The sequence below is a fragment of the Larimichthys crocea genome, chromosome VIII (genome assembly GCF_000972845.2).
Source record: "Larimichthys crocea isolate SSNF chromosome VIII, L_crocea_2.0, whole genome shotgun sequence".
Classification (NCBI taxonomy): Eukaryota; Metazoa; Chordata; class Actinopteri; family Sciaenidae; genus Larimichthys; species Larimichthys crocea.
Window position 1 is genome coordinate 6024145 of NC_040018.1, and position 25728 is coordinate 6049872.

Below are 25728 nucleotides of genomic sequence, written 5' to 3' on the forward strand. Positions count from 1 at the left end.
GACAACTGTTGGATGGATTACCGTGACATTCGGTACAGACATCTACAGTATGTCCCTCTCAGAATGAATTGCAATAATTTTGGTGAACTAGTCACTTTCCATCTAGCTCCATCACCAGGTCGATTTTTGTCAAATACTTTGGTTTGTACCACGTTTGGTACTTGCTAAACTAATAACATTGACACCAGCCTGAGGTTACCAGTCCATAAGAATAAATGTGTGTTCCAAGTTTGTCAGACCAAAGAAGAAAAATGTTAATTAACCATCCAGCCAAATTTGAATGATCAGATGAGTTCAAAAAATGACACAAGTAACTATGAAACACTCTAAGTGAGATGAATTCATCTCTATCTCTCTGCTCAGGGTGGCCTCAGCGTGTCATCGAGCCACCCTTTAAGGACCGCCCACAAAATCCTGAGACTGAAAACTGATGACTGGCAACTATTTTACAACATCTCTAATGTATTTTGAAAGAAATCTCAGGATTGCCTATACAGGCCGGACTCTAACTCTTCTTTACTTTTCATTGAGTTTCAATAGTGTTTTTTGTATGTTCCAGTCTGTTAAAAATCATACAGTTTGCAGTGTTGGGTGCCAATCATTCACCCTCTCTGATCATCACGATTGTTTTAAATATGTTTCATTTTTATTATTGGAATCTGGACTATGAATGCTAATGTACCTTTCCTCTACAGCTTACAGTCCATGCCCTTTTGCTCCTTTCTTTCATCTATTCCATGCAAAATGCTGTGTGAATTATTACTTCAGTTGTCGGCACACATGACGATGAGACTCTGATTAAAGTCTACCATCCAGTGCGCTGCCGTCATCATTTCAAACAAATTCTGACAATCAAGACTGGAAGAAATCTTGGCATTTGGGTGGAAATGTGTACGCGATCTGGTCTTTGTAGTCCACAAACAGCTTGAGTTTACCTGCTATGGCACGTAGCCATGCTTACGCTGATACAGTATAAGCACGAGGGCTAAGGCTTGCCCTTGATAAAAGCATCTGCTAAATGAATAAATGTAAATGCAGACATTGGTATGCGATAGCTATAGTAGTTGCTGTGGTGACAGCTGTACTACACTTCAAGTGTGAATGCTATATATGGCTGCAGTCCTGCTGTACTACAGCTACAAATACTCTCTCCACACATTTCTGTGAATGTAGTCTTTTAGACAGTAGACATCATATCATGATAAACCTTAAGAAGATGGATTAAAGCGCTGTGTATGAAGCTCTTACATAATGTGCTAAACATGTAATATTCCTCACATTCGTGTTATTTTCAGCTGTATTTTATTTTTTTTACAGTTTGTTTGTTTTTTGCAGTGCGGCAAAGGACTTAAGCTGCATCTGCTAAGAATCTAATCAGTGCCTTGTTTCCATTCCATGTCAAGCTAGGGGTCCTTGGCTTGGGAAGGCTGTGCGAGGTGGTTAATGACATGAATATGATTAATAATTCAGAACAAACCCTATGTGGGTCTAAACAGAAACGTGCCAGCATGCTGGTGCCTTCAGTGAATAGCAGGAGAGCGGCGGCCCGGCTCTTGGAGTAATCCGACATGACAGCGTTCACCTCGGATGATAGAGAGTGGAAGAAAACTATCAAAATGCTTATAAATATCTTATAGAACTGCTGAGGAGCGACGGAGCAGGGGAAGAGGGGGCAGGATGGGCGTGGAGGCTGTCAGATGTGCCCCAGCTCGTGCTGCAGAGGCAAATATCACGCTACTCACATGCAAGACGAGGATAATGTGTGTTTATCGATCTGTTCGGTGTCTGTAATTGCACGTGTGTGTGTGTGTGTGTGTGTGTAGCACAGCATACGGTTGCAGCAGATGCTGATGAAGGCAGCAGATTTACAGGGCATGCACTTGTGGGGTGGGAGGTGGCTGTACCTTGACAGCAACACAGTCACACAAACAGGATTGTGCAATTTCAACAAGGTATCTTTGTGTGTGAATGACCAAACAGCCGACTGGAGCAGAATAAGAGCTGCAGAATAAAAATAAAGCACAGTTCCCGAGCTGCATCCGTCTCCCCTGCAAATACCACAGCTACATGCCTTTTTCTCAGTGAGCTGTAACATGCTGTCGCACAAAGAAAGCCCCAGGTCAGATATTATGAGAATACACAGGACTGAGAGAAGATACGAACAGTTCGTCCTCGAGCGTTTTACAAGAAAAACCTGCAGCAAAAGGCCAGTTTCAGCCTCTAGTGATGAGAGAGAGGGAAGGAGAGGGGAGATAAATAAGGGGAAAGCTTCAGAGGATAAAACTCTTTAGGGCTTCCTTCTCCTGTGTGTGTGTCTATTCAAAGAGAGAACAAGTTTGTACAAGCCAGTGCTACAGATTTTTTTCCCCTTATATCCTTTACTGTATTGTAGCTGTAGTCACTTGGGTTACATTAGGTCAAATTGTGGACTGGGTTACTGTGTTATCACAGGGTAGATTCCACGGTCTGGTGGAGAGGAAAAGTCATGTTAGCAGCACCAAACGGACTTGAACGTGCTGCAGATCCTTATAATATATAGCTAACAAGCTCCATGCTGACATTTTATATGCTTTAAATAGTTTGTAAAAAGTCGATACTAACTGGAAACATCTCACTATTTTGCATGCGTGGCTTGCACGTCACATTGCCTGAGGTCAACATCTGTCCAAATCTGAGGGCTGTATGCTGTCCCTTGGTTTGTTGTAAAGTCACGGGTTGATAGTTGGCGACCGCAATACAACGCAAGAGTGCGATAAGGATGGGAAACAGAAGGCACACCCACAAAATGAAAAACAATATTATCACCATATAAAGTTCTGTGACTAATGTGTGAGCAAACATCTGCCTAATGACACATCCACCATACATGCAAGCATCCGACTTTGCCATTTGGTGCTAAGCAGGTAGCGTACTGCCAGGCTATCAGAATTTGCATGCCTCAAAAGAGCTGACTACAACTCATGGAAACAGGGATGAGCGCAGAGGCTTAACCAGATGGCGAAAGGTGCCACGAAACATTGAGCTAAAACAGCATACAAAGCTCAGTAGAGAGCATCAGAGATGGATAGTAATAACCCTTTGTGTGTGTGTTCATGAGGAAGCCTTTTCACGTCGCACTAAGTAATTTGATTCAGTGTTAATGAAAAAAACACTGATTAGCAGAGCTTTAATTATATGTGTTGTCTTTCAGGGAGAGAGTTCAAATGAATATCAAAACCAGTTTTGTTCACGAGGAAACTCACGGCATACTTTAACAGCCCTAAAGAAGAAAATGAAAGCAAAGGGCAAGAGTAAAGAACATCAGACCACTGTGCCCCCTCCTCAGGGCCAATCCTGGGCCAGCCTGTTAGCTCTCTGAATTTTGTACGAGTGTCTTGTACCTTAATAGAATGGTCTGTTGGGCTTTGATCTCAGAGGATTAAACACCTCCCAGTGGAGGGAGCGCTCCTTTCTCTTTAAATCTCTCCCCTGCCAGGCCAAGACCAACCAGACACATTATTGATCACAGGAGGTTCTCCCCATCAGTCTGCAGCCTCATTTAGACCGGCTTCATTGTTTCCAGATGAAACACCCGACAACAGCTTCCCGCTGACTGAATTTAATGCATGCTGCTACCTTTAAAGCTGACGACTCTCACTCCATTTCTCTCATCCACGTACGTGATCTCATCAATCTCTGATCCCTTGCGCTTAAAAGCCTTTTTTTTTTTTTTTCTTTCTAGTCTCCAACCAGTCACTGCAGTATCTTGTAAATCAGGTTTGGAGCTAGGACACGACACATTTAGCACCAAAAATCACAGCCCTTCTTCACGAAACATAAATCTGTCAAACTGTAAATTAAAGACGTCATATGCATACTGCTAGAATGGGGTCAGGTGAGCATGCTCACACTCACACTTTCTGAGGAAAAACACCCATGAATCAATTTATTTATGAAAAGAGCAATCCATGTAACAATCATCAAATTTGGTCTTAGTATCAAAAACACACTGTGCAAACAGGAACTCCACTAGGCGCTGCTTCGGCGTGACTTTCCACTGTGCAGATGTGCCAAAATGCAAACGGCTTTAGGTTGAGGTGTAACTCACAGCTAACTTACTGACTCCATGGCAACATTACACTTCTTCTTTGCATCACCCAAAGCATGGTGAGAGCTGCGGCATCAAAAACATGTTGATGCCAAAAGATAATATTAAAAAAAAGGAGAACAGTAGGCGTGACAAAATCTATGAAAACTGTCTTGCTTCATATTAATTGTTGAAATGGATATGTGTACATGCCAGCTATGGTATAGAACAGGAGTGCTCAACCAGGGGTCCACGGCAGAAGTACTTGCGGGGGGTCCGCCAATTTTTGTCGTAATAACTGACTATTTTCACCAAAATAACGGTGAATGTGAGGGTGCAGAGAACTGAGAAACTACAAACAGCGGAGGCACTTGCATTCCAACGAAATCAGTGGACATGTCCAAAGACGCATATAAATAGGTTAATAAGGTAAAATGAAAGTTGAATAAAGTAAATTTAAAAAAAGTTATTATAGGGCAGGCTAAAATGCCGGTTGAAGCAGATAAACTATGGTTATCTTAAGGTAACTACACCACATGGTTATGGAAACATTGTGATTATAGTAAATAAAAAAAAAAGGCAAACATGGTTGCTTTGAGATGGGATGCGGTCTCCACCATCAAAGTAAGATGTACTACACTGCTGACAGCAGTAAAGGGCACGGTGCTCCCTGCATTTGTGCTAAACAAAAATCACGAGATGCTAAATCCAGTTCAATACGCATGTAATTCTTTTGGATATCAAGGAGGGCCATGACCCTACGATACCATAAGCCTTTTAATAAAGGGAGTGTAAACCGAGAAAAAAACAGGCCATGTTCTGAGGTACGCAAAGTTTCGAATGAAAAACTGCAGCCGCCCTTTGCATTGTAATAAGGGTGATATATCCCCATTATCGAATGTCCTCTTTGGATTCTAAGGAGATAATTGGACTCTTTAACTTTTTAGCCCCAGCAGCTCCCCATTAGGATCAGGAATAAATGTGTCAATCACATGCTTGTGTGCAACTGCTCATGCACGGTGTCGCATTTTATATAAGAGTGGAAAAACATGCGCTATTTTTATCTTCACCATTTTAAATAGGTTACTAAACCTAAAATAGTGAAGTTACCCATTCCCCCTCAGCCGAACACAGATTGTTCCCCCCTTTTACCATCCGTATCCCACTCAAAGATGACTCCACATGCCATTACTGGGTCATGAAACTGGCACCTGTCCCATGCCGACCTCTCTGAGTGAGTCAGAGCACCAGAACATTGCAGGATCAAAGAGGAACTCATTTCAAACACAGCACCGCCACATTTTCTCCAAGCCCTCTGCTCGGCTATGAACAGAACAAAATAAAACCACAACGAAAAAACCAAAAACATCACAGCTGCCTTTCTTCTGTGTAATTTCATATTGTCATTGTCTTCAAATCAGAGTGTGTGTCGACATGTCACATTCTCATTACTAGGCGGTGAAAACAACATAGCGGAGGTAACGCAGGAGCATGAACTCTTTGGGGGAACAACCGAGCAGAACTAAAACCAAAGGCAGAAAGCAAACAACGCACGGGTAAACCCAGCAATACATGATGTATAAATAAGAAAGACAGACTACAGTTGTATCATAAAATGAAGACAAAATTGCAAATTGGGGGAAATTATGAAAATGACTGTGTGTTACAGAAATGGCATGCATATACGAGGGGGAAACCCCATTTCTGAAAGAGAAAGGGCCATTTCAATGTGTCTGCATGCCTGCTATGCCTGGGGCCACGTGAATTATACACTGCAATGTGCCTTTCAAATTACTCCAAATGTACAATTCGTGCCCATGTCTGCACTCGGTGATTGTTAGGTGCTATAGCAACTGACAAATCCATTTAGCATTGTTGGATAATGAGGACCGAACGGAGCGATTACCACTGCTGGTCCTGGTGAGCAGCAGCAGCGAAGGAATGCTGTGGTGGTGCTGAATCTGTTCACTCTGCAGCCGTCTTCCTCTAGTGTAGCTTTGAGAGGTCGAGGCGGCTAAGAGAGTCACAGGGGAGCCATCTGTTTCTTCAAACAATGACCCTCGTTTATTGGATCTTCGACAAAAGAACTGCAGGCCGAAGCTGCGGCAGAGATGTGACAACATCTGCCACATATAATTCATGTCTCCTACCACACATCCAGTCTCATCAGGTGGAGACTGATGTCCATGTTTTATTTATAACATGCTATTTTGGGTGGGTGGAGGCAACTCCTGAGATCATTTTTGTCCTCTCTGTTTTCAGTTGCGTTGGTGCCAAAAACTCTCCATGACTCTCCGGACCCCACTCAGTGGAGATGCAAACAATAAGCATTCGAAACAAGATACGTTCCAGCCAGATGTGGGAACAGTATAAAAGCATTCACCTTCCACAGACGCATACATAACGTTTAACCTTCATGAACTAGGCCATAGCACGATGTAGCAGCAACCGTTAAAGTTACGCTGAAAACAGCCACTGGCATCTCGTCATAGCAATGATCTCCCTGCCTCATGGAGCAAAAGCAAAGCTCATGAATACATTTCATCTATGTGTTTGACTAAGTTCCTTGTAGATGATGAGTAGAATTAGCTCAGTAGATTATGACAAAAGTGCTAAAATTGTTTTTCTAGTTTTTTTATTTTGACAGATGTCAAACAGCTTTACAGCATTACCGCAACCCTCTGGACGGAGTAGGGTTTACTCTGATGTTGCCCCCGTTAAACTGAAACAGAACGCAATCTGATTCGTGATCTGTCAAAACAAGATGTACGAATGTGGCTAAGTGAAAATGAGTTCTTTGATCTACCCGTCTTCATGATTATATTTAGGACAAAAGCTGTTAACTGTCGATAGAAGACAGGAAGTCCTTGTTCTGAACTTGCACGCTCGTCTAACAAAGTTCCTTCTCAGGAAAAAGCAAAGCTGTATGCTGGATTTTTTTTTTCTGTCTCAGTGGAATCACTGACTCTTTATCTTATTTGATTATTGAACTGTTCACTGTGCGCTGATGATACCCCGAGGCTGGAAGCTCTGCTATTCAAAAAAAGTCACTGCTCTTGTAGTGAAGGAATCCATTGTTACCATTCTCCGTTTGTACATGTTACAGTAGTTTGACGTTTGCAGATATTCTGAAAAAGAAAATTAAATTAAATTAATATTATACTATAGAAACCACCTCGTATAGTGTCTGCAAATGCAAAATCTGAAATAAGCATTTCAGCATTTTTAATGCACAATCCAAATATATGAGAACTGTTCTGGCAACATCCAGTTACAGTGGTATTAACAAAGGTCACTGAATGACTTGGCATTTGTGTGGCAGGATTCAATGTGTGCAAATATTATACCTTTCATCTTCATTATTTGGCTTTGTTATTGTTTTTTTCTGCTCTCTTACAGTCATTACACAATCTAATTTGATCTTCTTTATCTTTGATAAATGAGAGTCACTGCCTGTTATAAAAAAAAAACTCTTAAAAACTTTTCAACTCCAACAATCTTCTCCTCATCACAAGGACTGCACTGTGCAAAGTTTCTAATATGTGTTGTTTTTAACTTCAGCTTTTAAAGACCAGAGAGATGTATCTTTGTTGTTGCATTAATTCAGTTGCAAAGAAATATAACAGAGGCTGGTATTCGGGCTGGCTGTCTTTTCACAGCCGTAATCAACTGTGTTTTGGAGATGGTTTTCCTGCAGCTGGTAGATTTTACATGCACCCTCCGAATAAACCCTCACTTAGTTCTCTGCACAAAGAGAGAGCACCACTTTTTGCAAAGCCATTTGTTGAAGCCTGAGCTGGAATGGCTTTGTTGTCATCTGCTCAAATCAAGCAGGCTGAAGGAGAAAGCATTTCAGACTCCTACAAACGTGCTTGGTGTGAATGCGGTGGGTTTATAACTTGAATTGAATCTCTTTGGGCCTGAGGGTTTTGCTCAGGGGACAGAACTGATAAGAAAAGTGGCCAGGCTGAACATTTAACGAGCTCCGTGGTGGTGAGTGGTCAGATGAGGCTGTTACCTTTGGAAATGCCATCATCCTCTATCGCTCCCTCTCACTGTGATGTGACATTTCTCCAAAATGCTCTATTCATGGTGAGTCAAATGCAGCTTGATGTTGCTGGTGAGGATGAAAGAGAGTCACTACACTTTTAAAAAAAACTGATTACTGTCAGTAATCAAGTTAAGGAAAGAAATTAGATGTCGTTTTTACATTATGTTGCCTTGCTGGGATTCCTCTGATAACGTCTTCTGGCTAAATGTCAATGAATCAATGACATTTAGCCAGAAGTTGAAGAGTTATATTTGCAGTTAATTAGAAAAGGGGAAAGGGGAAAAGTTCAGTCTCGTCAGCATAAAGCACGACCAAACTTACACCAGACTTGTTAGTTTAAGGTACATCTAGATACATTTAATATTGATATTGTTATTGATCTAGCTAGATGATCAGAACTAGCTTCAGAAATCTCCCTCAAGGAATATGTAAATGTATCTAGGTCAAGGGATTGACCTGGAGTTGAAACTGTGACTCTAAATTGGATTACTTTGTTTTGGAAAGTGTGGCATTTAGTAAAATCCACACACATTCTTCCTTAAAACCTGAGAAACATACAGGGAATTGCTTCGATTGAAAACTGGCAAACCTTGACCTTGACAATAGTCCATATGGACATCCAAACAGACAGACAAAACTTGAAATTTTGAATGAATAGCTTTGGACAGGATGTTGGTTACCATGGACAAATAACATTTAACTGACTTCAGCAGCTGATTTGTTTTTCTGGAAAAAAAAGAGAAATATAAATAAAGTCTATACCTGCTCCATATGATAAAGTGTCCTGAGATAACTTCAATTATGAGTCGGTATTATATGAATAAAAATAAATTGGCATATACCCATTAATACCAAACCTTAATTAGTTTTAGCCATATCTCTCAAATAGAGAATCTTCATGATGTGCGGAGTGCCACAGGGATCCATTCTTGGTCCCATTTTGTTTTTCCTTCATATGCTTCCATTAGGAAACATTAGTTATTTTAATGGTGCGTCCTATCTGCTATGCTGACAATGCACAAATGTACTTATTCTTAAAGCCAGATAATGTTTGGTGGAGAAATGGATGGCTTGTAACTTTCTGCAGCTAAATTCAAACACTGCTGATCCCCTACTAAGCAAATTGCAACCATTTATTGGTCCACTGGTGACCAATATAAAGTCTTGAGCAAGCAATCTACTGTACGCATCACATTTGATCAACAATCCCATTAAACACCATAGATCCACCGATGAAACATTACCAAAATGAAATCAGCTTTGTCTTTTCCTGACTTAGACTTTTTCATTAGTCTTTTCACATGCTCTGTTTCAGCTTCAGCTAATACAAAATGCTCCCTAACACCAATGACAGATCCCATATCACTGCAACCTTTACCTTGATTTTAATATTCTTCCAATAACATTTAAGGCCCAACATCGTCTGGCCCTCAGTTTAATGACAGAGCTTGTGGCTTCCTATGCTCCGAGTCATAACCTGAGATTCTTTAGGCCACCCTTGCCAGTTGTTGTGAGTTTTATTCTGATGTATTTTTTGAAAGTAAATAAAGTCATAATCACCATTATAATTATTACATCTTGGTTAGTTTGCAATATATCATTGCAGGCATTAAATAAGGTAACCAAAAACAGCACAACCTTAATCTCTGGAAAACAAGATCTATTTCTCTGTTTACATCTGTATTCCTGAGATTGGATTAGCACTGAAACCGAAGAATAATCACTACAGCGAATGAGACCGAATGAGCCAAACTAAAGTCAGAGAAAACACTGACAGTATAAAATAGAACACCTACATTCACAGGAAAAGTTAAATGAGTTAACTTGTTAAACACAGATAGAGGGGGGTAGGTATCAGAGGAAAACGGAGGTGTGCCGCATGAGGAGTGTGTGTAGTGAGCACAGTGGGCTGAGAGGAGGCGGTGCGATGATTTGCTTGGTTAGGTGAAGAGCAAATGGAAAGAGGGAGAGTGGAATAAAATAAATCTGGAGGTGTAGATGAGCAGAAGGCGAGGCGGCAGTGAAAGAAGAAATTCTTGGGAGCCCAGAGAGCAGCAGATGCTGCAGTGGTCTGAATCATTCATTCTCTTTTAGTTTTTATGGCGATCTCAGTAAACATCGGCCCTGTGCTGTGTCAGGGGAGTTGTTTTCTCCAACAGCATGTGAATGCTGCTGAGAGATGATGGATGGTGAAGAACAACACTCTTTGCTTGTTCTTTCCTTATCTCTGCCTTTCCTTTAACCCTTTATCTCTCTCTCTCTCATACACACATCCACTTGCTAACAGAGGGTCATGAAAGTTTTAGAGGCTGGGCATGAAGTGCTCAACACAGTCCTAAACCCAGTCAAGGTTTGACTGTTTCCTGTCAGGTATTTACACAGCAGTTGAGAACAACAGGGCAAAGGCATCCAAATAGATGCAATATGCATTATGTACCATATATATATTTCATCTGGAGTAACAGTTATAAAAGCTGCACGCACATTGAGGACGGTTCACGGTATTTCACAGCAGCTCCAAGGTACTGTGAGAAGATCGCAATCTGGTCTCTTTTTCCACTCCTCTTTATCTCCATTTCTTTTGTTAACGTATCTAAAACTGCTTTCAGGCTGCTCTCAAGTTCCATGCAATCTGCAGCAAGTTGATTTTGTCCCATTGTATTTTCTGCCAGGAAAAAAAAATAGGGCATTGTTTATAGCCTTTCAAATTAATCCTTAAGAGCTCTTTTCTGATCTGGTGCCCCAATCAGCATCATCATGTTTTAAATCCATTACAAATGATGCTATCAAAAAGGACTCATGTGTTTTCTGATGTCCCATTTATATGATTAGGATTCCATTTTGATTTGGCTTTTCAAAAAAAACCCTCAAAAGAATTTAAAAGAAACAAAGAGTACAAAAAAATATGTTGATGACTATTGGTAGAAAATGAAATGCAACACAATGCTTGTGTTAAAGTCAAAATCACAAATGTATGCCAAACTATTCACCTTGACCTTACATTGATCTTTCACTTCAGTTGCTGACACACAGGAGTCATGCATCCATCCATTTTCTGTAACCACTTATCCTTATCAGGGTCACTAGAACCTATCCCAGCTGGCATTGGGTGGAAGGTGGGGTACAACCCTAGACAAGTCATCTGGGCACCCCAGGGACACATGGAGACAAACAAGCATTCACAGTCACCAGGTAACCTTTTAAGTGTGTCTTAATAAGTGCATGTCTTTAGTCTGCGGGAGACAAGAGTCATAATTTGTAAAACTACAAAGACAGACCGGATAAATGTAAACATAGATTAGATTTGATAAAATGTTCAGCGATTAGATGTTTCTCACCAAACTGAGACTTTGGGAGTTGTAGTTGACTTCTCTTCTAATGTTTTCATGTACAACGGCATGTATCTTTGACTTTTTATCAAAGAAAATAACATCTTGGGGGAGTTTCATGTCCATCCATGTCTTGGAGGTCAGTTCAGCTAGCAGTGTTAGGAAATAAGCAGGCTTCTTACTTGCAGAACCTGGATAGGCAGAATCATTCAGCTACTCTATTAAACATGAACAGAGATTACATCCACAGCTCACAGAGGACATGTGACAAGTGTCATCACCTCATCCAACCTCTCCCATGTGTGCACATACACACACATCATCATCATGTCAACGGGGCCTGAGAGAGACATCTATAACATGCATCATTCAGAGGGCTGTCTGGTTGCTACAGACTACTCGCTCTGCAGCAGGGAGCTGCTTTGTTTTACCCTTTATCTGATTAATGGGGGCAATTTTGGTAAAACACACATTTGCGCATTAGTAAATTGCTCAGTTTGCCAAAAAAGATTTAGATACATTTCTTTTCCTGCTGCTTGCAACTGGCAGGAACCCCCCCGAGGCCCTAACCAGCCCACCCTGTATCAGAGATTGTATCAGTCAGTCCATTTGAAATGACAACATTGCTGCGAATATTGAGATTTGGATTAGATACACATACTAATACTAACACCCAATAGTGGTACTAAATCCTAACACTCACACATGGTTGCACATTTTGGTGACTGACAGTTTTCTAAAGATCAGGGAGCACGGTGTGCAAATCATGGTGTGTAAGACAGCATGAAAACCTTTTTCTGAAAGCATTTTCAAACATGTTATTTTGGATTTCGGCTCCCTATTTATCATGCTTATTAACTTAATTATACTCATGTCTGTGGAAATGTGATCACGGACATCAAAATCAAGAATGATTTAGATTCAGCAGTTTGTACACACTCTAATTGTGTATCGACCCACAGATTCAAATTAGCTCATGTTACTGCTGTTTATACCTGGTAGGAACTGCACTTTCTGTAAACCCCCTGTGCACAGCAGGATTTCCAGCAATTTGGAATATTACAAATAATAAATAAATAATGAGGCAAACCTGCAGTGTTGTGGGGCACAATGTGCAATGGAAAAACACATTTACAAAAGGTTGAAACGTGAGTAAAATGGGACCTTTTAAACTTTTCCCGAATTTAAAAATCACAGCTATGACAGACTGAATAATTCATGACCTGTTCACGGCTCTGGTTGTAAACAGAAACACTGAGTCGTTTTTGCAAGCGTTTACTGCTTCCACAGTTTGTTGTGCTGTGAAATGATGATGCTGAGGAAATATTTACCTCATCCTAGATTAAACCAGAAAATTTCACGCCCATTTCTACAACATTAATCTCACTATTTCCCACCAGAGTTTAGAACATGTTTTTCTTTTGAGAAACTGACCGTTTATCTATAATATGTTGTCGCAGAAAGAGTACAAAAGAGACACACAAAAGCCTTTGACTGTCTACATGGGCCCACATGATGAATAACAAGCACAATTTGAGCTTCTTAATTCAGCTCTTCTGCAGTCCATCGAGAACCAGGGTTATACAAGTGAGTGGGAGCTCACTGAGCCTCTTCGCTGTTTCACACCACTGTCTCTGATTTTTTTCAATGCGAGATGAGGACACAGGGTGGCACTTTCAAACACAAATTAGTGGGAGATGTCGTGCCCAGGCAGCTGACAAATACCTGCCTTAAATAAGAGCGGGACTTTTACACTCACAGATCAAAGGTTCACCCGCCGTGATAATGCCATAAATTAGGTCATAAAAAACAACTGCTCACTAGTACAAGGACGAGGTCAAGGACAAGGACTGCATCAAACAAGGTTTAAGAAGTTTTTTTCCTTTGGAGGTGAACTGACAAAAAACAAACATGGCATGGCCCAATGAGGCATCATTTAAACCTCAGAGTTCCCCTATAATGGATAAAAGTATTAGATGCTATTTTAATCTTAGTTTATTCCTTAACTGGTTCATTTGGACTGATATATAGGGATCATATAGTACTCTGTGACCAAAAAATAAGCGCTAATGGAAAATCGATGGATCTTTTTAGTATATAGTTGCCTTAATGGTGAAACTGTCAACATTTCGACAGGAAGAATCAACTGTATTTAGCATTTCATTTAGGTAAAGTGACAAAGCAATGCCTCCATGCTGTCAGAGCAGGCACCATTTGTTGTCCAGCAAAACAAAGTTTGCATGACTCTGTTTCCAAATTAAGGCAAAATTACTTCCTTTAAATATGAATAAATATGTAAAATTGCATGCCAAAAAAAAAGAACTGTAACTGTTTTAACACTAAAACATGATTACTCTAATCAAAACAGCAAAGATGCCCACCCAAGTGAACATGAGACTCTGATTGCATTGTAACCTGAGACGAGCACAGATCACTAAAAACTTTCAGGATGATAAAATGTAATAATAAAAAAAGTTTGCACTTGCCTTTGTTTCAGGGGCTGTCTAACCTGCAGTAGTTTCAAATTAACTGCTCCTGCAGCTAGAAAAGGCACCTTTGACGAGGAGATGCAACAATAAAGATGATACGGGATTCAGATGTTATACTTACACCGAGGATCAGCTCAGTACAGGCTTTTTCCTCTCACTGCTTCTTATTTATATTAGTATAGGGGAGTAAAATGTTCCATTTCAAAACTTACATTTTTGTTTTGCTATTTTTTTTTGTAAAGGACATAAATCTCAAGAGACTCACTCATGCATCTCCAACGCCATCTTTTGGAAATGGAGGTTATTCAGTCAGAGGCCAAAGGTTTGAATGACTGTGAATGGACAAACTAATTAAACATTAATGGTCTTGGTAAGTCCTGATCAACATAGACACTTACTACTACTACTATACTTCTGTTAGCCTCTTAGAATAATAATGACAACTTTTGTCCTTACTTATTTGCAGTGCTGTTGTCTATTACACACACACTAACCCGTTAACAGGTCTGCATCATTCAGAGGCCCAGGGTGATTTCTCCAACCACAATGTGGGCAGCTTACCTTGAGTCATAAGATGACATGAGGCCAGTGACTATCAGTCTTTAACCAGCCCACTCTGCATCAGAGATTGTATCAGTCACTACATTCATATGCATTGAACTAACAACATTGCTGTAAATACTGAGATTTATATATGATAAACCTCAAATAGCGTTGTATCGTAAAACGTGCTGTGGTGTTAGTGTACTGAGGTGTCTGCACATAGATGCCTGGTTACATACTAATATGGTGTGCATTGAGACATCTAGTTTACATTAACATTCCTGCCTGTGTTCTTATCTGATACTGAAAACTGGAGATCCCCCACCTCGATGTCAGAGTATTAGGCAATGCTTATATTAAGTGAGTTAATGTAAACAGCATTTTCAGTAAAACAGCCATGTGGAATGTATCCTGGGAGAGGGGTCTCTCTCTCTTTCTTTGTTCCTTTCCATATCAAAAAGTTATACTGTTGTTTACTTTGCCTGCATGTCTCAGTGTAATAAATTTGTTATGTTGTACAACTAAGACAGTGTCGGCGGAGTTTTTCCAACATCTTCAACTGCATCGCCACCGAAAATACGACAGTAAGAAATGTCCTACCATGTACGAACACCAGTAACATGAGCTCATTCAAATCAGTGACACCTTCTATAAACCTCGCCGCTCTAATTCTGTCGTGTATCGACCCACTGGTTCGAAATAGCTCTTGTTTCTGGTGTTTAAAGCTTGTAGGAGCTGTGCTCTCTGTAAACCCCCGTGCACAGCAGGATTTGGAAAAGAAATAAATAATGAGGCAAATTTGCAGTGTCGTGGGAGAAAAACAAATTGTGAAAAGGATGAAATGTGAGTAAAACGGGACCTTTTAAACGTTCCAGAATTTGAAATCACTCTTATTTGCAGGGCTAGTGTCTATCTTGTTTTTTTTTTTTCATCTTAAATGAATCAGCTAGATCACATTTACCGTCCCATCGAGTTAACATTTTAAGAAACTCCCAATGCGGGCTAAATTTGGCCATGGATGAATAAGAAATGGTTAAAAATGGTCATACATTTAAAAATGATGTGTACTCTTCCATCATCAATAATAAGATGAAGTGTCACCAATCATATTAAGCAATACTGAGATTATCAGGAGTTTAACAAACCAATCAGAATCTTTCTAAAGACTGGCTGACCTCAGGGTTTGTTTGTTTTATTTTTTATTTCACAGCCAATACCAGGAGCGCATTTTGGCCCTGCATCCGCTTACTATACATTGACAGCTCCTAAAACTGCCCCCGTGGAAACTGTTTGCAGTTGCATCCATAGGTCGCCACCATATATGGTGAGCATTTATAGTGAGCAGTACATGTGGCCCTCCCCTCGAACCAGTGCATTTGGGAGCGTGGATAAAGTGGGAGGACCCAGGGAGATACACCATACACCGCTCAAACTTCCCCTCAAAGGCAAAAAGTAACAACTTGTCAGACTTTAGACATGTTTCTTTCAGAGACTGAGGATGAATTAGAACAGACCCACTCGGACTCAGACTCTGTAAGTGAGAACAGCCTCTGCAGCCTGGATGAGGATTACGTCCCGCGGGGGCCGGCCCGAGGATCAGACCTGTGAGTTTTAGCTTCAGTTCAATGAAATATACCGCTCTTAAACTAAATGCATCCTGTATAACATATACATGGATCATGTGTGTGCATAACCATCAGACTGACACCGACCAATATGTGTGTGACAATCTGGTTATACAAAATAATGAGACAATGGCACACAATGCGCGCAGAGCGCAAAACTCAGCTGCGACCGGACCAGGTTTGTGTGCAGCGCTACAGTATATCCAGAATACCTGTTCTGGCTTGTCCTGCTCCACAGCTGACTCTGCAAGTGTGCACACACGGTGCACATCTTACTTAGAAGCCAGTGCGCACAGACAGCGCTGCGGACAGATCTACAGCAAGAACAATGGGGGGCCACCCGGCGGAAAGGCCACGATAACCGCAACGTTTATTGTGCAACGCGGATCCTTTAGTGTTTCCGCGACAACAAATTGTTGGACTTTACGCACGCTATCCTGCGACTCCTGTAACATTACGCACTTAAATCTTGCTGTTTCTGTTTTTTTTTTCTCATTGCTGATCGTTTAAGCGGTCCTCTTTATGATGTGGGTGTCTGCGGGGGGTGGCAGGTTGCTCCGGGGGCAGCAGGAGGAGGAGGGGGGAGTATGAGAGCAAACCATAATGTGGGCGACCCTTAAAGGTGCAATCTGCTGATTTTTTTTCACAGTATGCTCGGTGTAGTTTCACACGTGGAAACATGTATCATGTCATCTGTGGCTTAGGAGGAGCTTTGGCAATTTTCCAAAGCATAAAGTTTCCTTTGGTGTATCGGTGCATGGCAAATTTAATAAGTAGAACATCTTCAAAAAAAGATAAAAATGATGATGAAAACAATCAAATCTGAAAACTTGAACTTAAAAATACAATGTTATTGAAATGAGTTGCACAGTTTTGTGCATGAAAAAAAATATAAAGCATATTTCCATGTCATCAGTTCAGTGTTTAGGGAGTACACGCTGAAAACAGAAAACGTGTGCTACAAACTAGAGATGAGGAGATTGAGAGACGCGGGCATTTACAAGGCTGGGTGTGTTATTGACTTGCATTATGGGATTCAGTATATTTGGAGCTTGACTCATACTGGGGACTTAAAGTCAGGATATTTCTGCCTCTTCTACTAATCTTTTTTATAAGTCTCCTGGAAGTCCACCAACATTTGCAGGGCTGCTGTAATAGACTGAGGTGGATATAAACTGGCAGCTCAGTGTATAAACTAATGATAATATAGCAGTATATTGCAATATTGATATATGGATTTTATGTAAAATCCTCATTAATCCCATTTACTCTATTTACAGAGATGACCTAACCGATGAGGACAGTTCAGACGAGGAGTGGAATAATACGCCCACAAAGAGAAGAGGCTCCAGGAAGCGCCGCCGCTCTGTTTCTGTTTCTCCAGTGAAATCCCCATCTAAAAAGTGGGAACGAAGTCCCCTCAAAAAGAAGATCCAAAATGGAGCTACAACCAGAAAAAACACCTCCTCCCCAAAGACTGGTAAGGCCTTCTCCACTCCACGCAGGGGAAATCAAATTGGAAGGAGACGAACAGAAAGACAACTCTCGAGAGAGGATGCAGATGACGGAGAAGACCGGTGGCGTGACATGGATGAGGAAGATGTTGAGCCTCCGCAGCCGCGGTTCAGACCTGAGAGGGACGTGGGCCCACAGCTGGACAGAACCGCAAACTACACGCCGCTTGAACTGTTCCAGTTGTTCTTCTCCACGACAGTGATTGATACTTTGGTGAAAAACACCAATGCCTACGGGAAGAGGAAATACCAAGGCCAGAAGGAAAGCTGGGTGCCTGTAACAACAGCAGATATGTACTCCTTCCTGTCCCTTGTCCTCTACATGGGTATTGTACCGCTAAAAACTCTGAGAGAGTTCTGGAGAGGATCTAAGCTGTTCAGCCTGCCATTTCCTGCCTCTGTCATGCCTTGCAGACGCTTCCTGACCATCTCCCGCAGCCTACACATGAATGATCCTGCAGTTGAGGCAGTCAACGATCAGAAGAAAGGGACATCAGGGTATGACAAACTATGCAAGATAAAGCCACTATATGAGCAAATTTTGGAGGCCTGCTACACTTTCTTTCATCCCTACCAGCATATCTCCATAGACGAACGGATGGTGGCGACTAAAGCAAGGATCGGGTTGAAGCAGTACATCAGAAACAAGCCTACTAAATGGGGCTTTAAGCTCTTTGTTTTAGCAGACTCTGTGTGTGGCTACACCCTGAACTTTTTTGTGTACGGAGGAAAAGATTGTGAACCCACAGGGAAGGGACTAAGCTATGATGTTGTCATGAGGCTGCTGAAAATCCCCTTTCTGGGCAAAGGTTACAAGCTCTATGTGGACAACTTCTACACCAGTCCAACTCTTTTCTTTGATCTCCTTCGGAAAAAAATCTGGGCATGCGGCACCGTTCGTCCCAACGTATCTGGATATCCCAAAAATAAAAAAAATGACATGATTGAGAAAACGCCAAGGGGGACCATCCGATGGATCAGAGAAGGGGACTTGTTGTTCGTTAAGTGGTTAGACACTCGGCAGGTGACCATGTGTTCTACTTTACACAAAGCATACAGCAATGACACGGCAAAGCGCAAAGTGAAAGATGCAGATGGAAAGTGGACAGTGAAGGACGTACCTATCCCAGGCTGCATCAAAGATTACAACCAGCACATGGGGGGTGTCGACTTGTCAGACGCTTTAATATCCTACTACAACGTCCTACATAAAACCCATAAATGGTACAAAACACTGTTTTATCATTTCGTGGACATAGCCACTGTGAATGCCTTCATCCTCCACAAGGAAATGTGCAAACTGCAGAATCGACCCGTGTTAAGACAGAAAAACTTCAGGGAGCAATTGATCTTGTCGTTGGCTGAGATTGGGTCAACTCCACGTCGGTCAGCTCGGCAAAACTTCCCAACATCTCCTTTCAAAGTCCCTTACGTTTCTCCCTCCAAAGTCCGGCCTGCTCCTCCGTCCGATGTACCACCAACCTCACGTCCTTTCCAATCCAACGTCCTGTCGGCCTCTCCTTCCACAGTGTTAACTCCACCTTCATCCACTGAGGTGCCACCTGCTGCAGCCTCAGGGGCACCAGGTTTCGGTCACCTGCCCTCTTACTTTGTAGAACAAATGAGCAATGTGGCTCCCAGAGATCGGGCCACTGCCGGCAGAAGGGCGTGCGTGGTCTGCAAAAGAAAGGCGCCAGTCTATTGCAGCACTTGTCAAAAAACACTCTGTTTCACTACTTCAAGAAACTGCTATAGTGAGTGGCATAGAAGAAATGGTATCTGTATCTAAGTGATAAGTCCTACTTTGTATACAGTCTGTATAACGTGCCCTTGATAGGCAGAATGAACCAAGTCAGTGATTCATCCGTCTTAAACGTGTGCCTCTGATCACCACAAGCAAACAAATGGCAACTATTCTTTCAAACTCCCTTAGATACTCACCTCACAAGGTTGTTACCTTGTGATTACGCAAGGTACTTAACAACCCTTTTTATATGGGCTTCAAGTAGTCTGAGATATCTTGAGATACTAGACACTGAATAGATAATAACCATAATAACCTGTGGTTAGTGGACTAGAAAAGGATCTATGTAAATGGATAAATCGACCCATTTTTATGATTGGCAGAATTGACTGTTAAAATTAGAATATTCCCAGGGCTTCAGTATCTGTTCCTGTCATTACCCATTAAGATACATCAAAGTGTCCCTAAAACTCTTAATAAAAAACATTAGGGAATTTATATGGAACTGTAAAGAGTCTCACAAACCAGGACGCAGCATGTTACTGCATGGATTCATTTCAGCAGAAGGGAGTGTCACAGTTGCTTGACAATTTAACAATCTTCAGGGGCCGGTGTTGCTTTCCAGTCTGTGAGGACAAGCTAAAGACTGGACTATCATCTCAAACACCGGTGAAAAGTGATTTCACAGCAAGTGACTCTGAAGAATAAGATTCTAGAGATTTACCATCATAAACAGATTCATATCTCCCCGGAAGACTGCTGTGAGAACGGATTCCTCGTGTCATCCGTCATTGTTGTTATCTGCAACAACAATCCTTTCATACAGCAGCTACATGAATGTACCCGGAACGAGTGGGATTTGTACACTGAAACTACATCAGGAATCACACTTGAACATAACAACTGATGCAGAAGACTGCGATATTTACATATTTACCATTATGTGTTTTATATTCTGGTTTTAGTTTACATGGTTGGTGCAGGCATATGTTTAACTGAGGAAATCTTTGATATTTCTAATTACTATAATGTGGCTGAGGATGCACCAGCATACTTTACAGACTTATAACAAACCATGTGTTTTCATACTTGAAAAAACAGAACAAAAAAAAAAACAGCAGTATTGTACACACAAACACACTGCATTTTTACACTGTACTTCAGTTTACATCAATGCAAACTTGAATGATCAGAAATGTTTTATATGTGGTATAGTTTGTATTGTATTTCTTAAGGACCCCCTTGGAAACAAAGTGTTTGTGCGTATTTAAGGAATTCTCTACATTTATAGAAATGCAGTATTGCTGCTTTATGTATTGTGAAATGAAAAGCAGTGACTTTGAAGTCTCATTCTCATGTCCTCTTAGCAGAATGACTTTTTTGGACATCTGATTTAGTTCACGGGCCTGTTTAACTCTTCCAATGTTATTTCAGAGTGTCTCCTCTGTGAACTGACATATTGGTGTTTGTTAGTTTGTTTCACTCGATATTATTTTAGATTTTGTATGTATTTGTATGTGGGTTGTTTGTAAAAATAGAATACATTTTTTAAAAGGGGTCTGTGTATCATCTTTTTATTTTTGGAGGGTCTTGTGGGACATTATTTTGAAATGATATTTTCCAATGCTCACACACTGTATATCGTTGATTTTTAAAAAACTAGAACCGTACAGTAAGCCAAGAAGAGTTAGACAATAATCACATTTACTAAGCAGTTTATTTTTTTAACCGGATGGAGCTGATATCATTTTGGCTTCGGAAGAGACGCTTGCAGACATGATCCAGTGAAAAAGTGATTTATCATCTAGTAACTTAGAGGATGACAAGATGTTTGGTCGGCACACATTAATGTAATTACTCAAATCCAATCAACCTATATTTGAATTACGATAGTAAACATTTTCAGGCTGAGGCTGTGTGAATTTCAGCCCAGGTTTACAGCATTTGAAAGAAATAAAAGTCTCCTTCTGCAGCTGTGTAGGTGTGTAAATGAGATATATTAATTTCAGTCTTTGCTTGCCTGAGTTCTTCATGGTCTTTGGAATTATAGTTAAACATGCACATGATGCTTTAATAATCTGAAAGAGGTTGAACGCTTTTGTTTGTGCGTGTGCTGTTTACATGAGTTCTTGCGTAAAGATGTGAAACCGAGAGCTGCTCTTGAACTCTCTAATTAGGCCCAGAAAGATGATGTGACACGAGTAAATAAAACCCGCTGACAGCTATTCTTGTTCATTATCATGCAAATTAAACAACACTTTGATAAACACACCTGCTGCCTCTCAGTCAGGTAATGGACCACACTGCAAATCGCAATGTTACTTGAACCTGGCAGCAAACACATACAGTATGTAGAGCACACAAGGGCAGCGCCGCTGTCATCCACACGTACATGACAGAAATATATAAACACATAAACTATATTATAAACAATAAATGAATGGTGTCCCTGAAGAGAAAGGGCTTTGTTTGTCATGTGATTTAGGTCAAGTCGCTTTGTCTTTCAGTAAAATGTCCTCTACATTGGTGGACTTCTTCTGATTAAATGATTATGAATACTTTATAAAGCTCTGCGTCTGAGGCTCCCTTAAACACGACTCCAAGCCAAGTGTGGTTGTAGTGCTGCTGCAAGATATTGCCATTACAAATACTGTAAGTGTAAGTGTTACAGGATGGCAGTTTTGGTGGAATCTGCCATATGAGCATGTGGCCATGACCTCTCAAAACCAAAGTGACTAAATTGTCTCAAATGTGTCAAATATGCGTGCACTTCAAGATGTTGTGAGACGTTTCAGTTGTGCAGGTATTTGGTAAATCAGGGATTTGCTGCAGACTCTCTCAGCACTGTATTTCTTTCAAATCTGAGTAGGGAGCAGGGGGATTGTTCAGTGGGAAGCTGCGGCAAACAGATTAAATAAATATGATAATAAAACACATGCCATAGCAAGGCTTCACCCCAAGCTTGCTCAGGATACTCTAAATAGTCATGAAGGGCGTATACATGTAACATACATACAAAACCGAATTACTGTTGCAACACAGTGACCTGTGCATGTAAATCTTAACCCTAACATTTTGCCCACAAATAAGATTAAGTGTATATCGTCCCCTTGGATAAAAGCTGGGGCAAAAAGAAAAATAGATGGAACGAGACAGAGGGGGGAAGCTGGGTTAAGCAACACTAAGCAGGGATGATGCATAAAATGAAAGGCAGAGTGAACCCTGAACTGATACAGCTCTGCTCTATTGGAGGCTGTACATGAACACACACATTATCAGCCAGGTGGCAGCTACACGGCTGTTCCGCCTGTGATTAATAGCCTGATAGTGCCCTTCGCGGAGGATTTGCGGACAGGGCTGCCGCTCAGGTGGGGCGATGTGGTGTGAGAATCCCTCCGTGATTATATATCCTGTGTCTGCTGATAAGAAGAGACTGTTTAACCTTCTGCCAATCACAACCGCAGACGTTATTTGCTTTTCCTCTGAACGTTAAATTGGGAGCAATTCTGCAGGTGCTGAATCTCATATCTCAGTCCATAAAGCAGAAGCAACAGGAAGGCAAACTTTTGTTTCCATTTCACAGGAGATTAATAATCTTCAGCAAGGTAGAGCGAGCTCCGTCTGTTACAAAGTTTTATGTCCACAGGCAAAATAGACTCTGTTTGAGTGTTCGTATCACCTTGCTTATACAATCTTTTCACTGCATTTGGAAATATTAGTTCACTTCCCTCACAGAGGGTTCTTAAGTGTTGGCACTGAAGCCCGGTGGTTAATGGTTCATAGAGTTTGATTTCTTCCTTGTGCTGAGCGCTTGCTGGGTTTGGCTCTGGATTCTCAACCCCCCCGAACACTTACTGAATAACAGCAGTAAGGCACACACAATGAATAACTGCATGTGAATGAGTGAATGACATCCTAAAGCCAAACCTAGTGATCCCACGCTGGTGGAAGTATAACAATTGCGCCTCATTAAAATAAATCGGTGGCTCTGACACCTCAAATGAGGAAGGCTTTGGGCTCAATCTTGACTTCACATGCTGATATCTCCCAGTGTGATTCCTTCCAGCTGGTCTATGTCTTTTTCACTCCTTAGCAAAGGGAGTTTAAGTATCTCAGGTGTCTTGTCTTGGCGGATTGGTGCGGTGTCGGCAGTACCGCAGAGGTTGTACCAGACCGTTGTGGGGTAGAGGGAGCTTTTTTCAGTCCATCTACGCTCCCACCCTCACCTCTGGCAATGAGCTTTGAATAGTGACCAAAACAATGAGATCACTGATACAAGTGGTCAAAATGAGTTTCCTCTGCATGGTGGGTGGGCTCAGCTTTAGAGATGGGGCGGAGGAAGCTCGGAGTAGAGCCACTGTTTGGCTCCTGCATCACAAAGGAGCCAGCTGAGGTGGTTTGGGCTGATTATCTGATTAGTATGCTTCCTTTGGAGGTAGGAGACCCTAGAGCAGACCCAGAACTCGCTGGAGGGACTATATATATCCCATCTGGCCAAGGAATGCCTCAGGATCCCCCAGGAGGAACTGGAATACATTGCTGGAGAGAGGGCTGTCTGGAACGTCCAGCTTAACTTGCTGCCACCGCAACCCAACCCCGGATAAGCAGATTTTAGTTTCCACGACACCTGAAGAACATTGGTTAGACTGATAACAAATCAAAAAAGTCATAGGTTGCTTTGAGATGAAGGTTTTGACAATGAAACATGGTCATCTGTTCTTCTTCTGTGTGACAAGGATGTTTGAATAGAGACTAGCAGAGGTGGAGAGGCCAGAGCTCTGTCTAAACAATCTAAAGAAAAGCTGTTCCCATGTTGTAGCAGTCAGAAGGCTTGTGTAAGGCCAGTTAGTTACACAGTACAGCAAACTCTGCCCCATTAGTTCTTGGGTTACAGTACTACCCCTCGAGCAAGGACATTTTAGCGAGCAAGCAGCAGCTATGTCCCAAGACTGAAATACCTTAATTCCTCATAACAAAACTGTGGAGAAGTTCCTGGGTACTTAAATGTTCGCGGATAAGTTCCTGTGGTCAAAAAACAGAATTTGTCGATGCTGTAAACCCTGAATAACATTTCAACTTGAGCCGTGAAGTAGATCATCAGCTTTGTCGAGCGACACTTTTCATCAAGAGGAACGAGCGGCACAAACCTCTCAACGCATTATTCATTGTGTCAACCCTGATCACTGACCCCCGAGCTCAGCCATTCAGATGGACAGCATATGCCCTAAAAATACTATGTGCCCTGTCATTATGTTAATCGTGTTGGGTGTCAACACCCTGCTGCTGCTGTCTGACAGGCTAAAGCCTTATCACATCATTACACACCATTACTGCTCTTAATGAAGTCAACAGCTCCCAAGCACAGGATACCCTCTCCGCTGTCGGACTCATTAAACGTTCTAACATGTGAATAACCCTCGGCTCAATTATCAAGTCAGTCAGCTGTCCTGTGCCTGCTCACCTCCTCCTCACACAGCCACTGATACACAGTTACAACTTCATCCTGTTGTGTTACTGAAGTATGGTGGAGATGCTCTGATTAAAGTAGAGATTTATCTCGATGCCAATATTGGCTTTTTATTAGATATTCTGTCATGCTGCCCAGTGGCAGCGTGATCAAAGTTCACTGCGATAAAACTAGATTATTTTATCGTTTATCTCTACACTGAAACTTGGTAGTTACGCAACTCCTTTAGGGGTGATTTACAGGATGTTTTTGTTTTCCGGTTCAGAGCAGAAGATTAGCAAGTTATTTTAGCACCTTGGCGATGGATAGCTAGATTGATAGCTTGTTTGCTGAGGGCATTTCACATTGTATGACCAATTTAGCAAAATGCATTACTGTACATCCAGCAATCCAGTGTATCAAAATGCCAGCAGGGGACATCACAACATGGACAATATTTGCTACAAAAAACCTCGGAAAGGATTTTTATGAACTGAAAAAGCTACAGCTACTGGTCTAATGAGAGAAGGTGTGGAGCAACCAATAATGTAATCAGAATCAAAATCAGAAATACTTTTATAATCCCAGGGGGAAATTATTTTTTGTTACAATACTCCAGTATACAAACAAACAAAAACAACATATGTAAACAAGTCACCATCTATTATGAACAAAAAAAACAACAACAACTATATATATATTTAAACTATATATATTAAAGGTGTATATAAAAGATCAAATTTACAGTTAAATAATGTGCAAAAAGTAATGAAATGAATAAAATGCAGTTTTCATCAATTTATGTAAAAGTACAACACTGTATGCCAAATTGTAGTACTCTTCTTTAATTTCCCAATATACAATATCACATAAAATTTTAAAAAAGGTACCATTGGGGACCCTTTAAAATGGCAGCAAAAT

At 41.2% G+C, this 25728-nt stretch overlaps 2 protein-coding genes across 4 annotated transcripts in view; one reads left to right on the forward strand and one right to left on the reverse strand.

The window, feature by feature from the left end:
- LOC113746333 (piggyBac transposable element-derived protein 4-like) overlaps window positions 1-19920 on the forward strand; it is a 61953-nt gene extending 42033 nt beyond the window's left edge. For 2 of the 3 annotated variants that reach the window (XM_027281542.1, XM_027281543.1), the window contains one exon: window positions 17384-19920. In XM_027281542.1, coding sequence (XP_027137343.1) covers window positions 17384-19406 — 2023 coding nt within the window. In that variant the 3' untranslated portion in view covers window positions 19407-19920. Of the gene's footprint in view, window positions 1-15866; window positions 16083-17383 lie in introns of those variants that run through there. The other variant, XM_027281541.1, reaches the window with a different exon arrangement.
- Window positions 1-25728, reverse strand: part of LOC104922755 (protein kinase C-binding protein NELL1) — a 269223-nt gene that overhangs the window by 105893 nt on the left and 137602 nt on the right. The gene's annotated exons all lie outside the window — the stretch shown is intronic.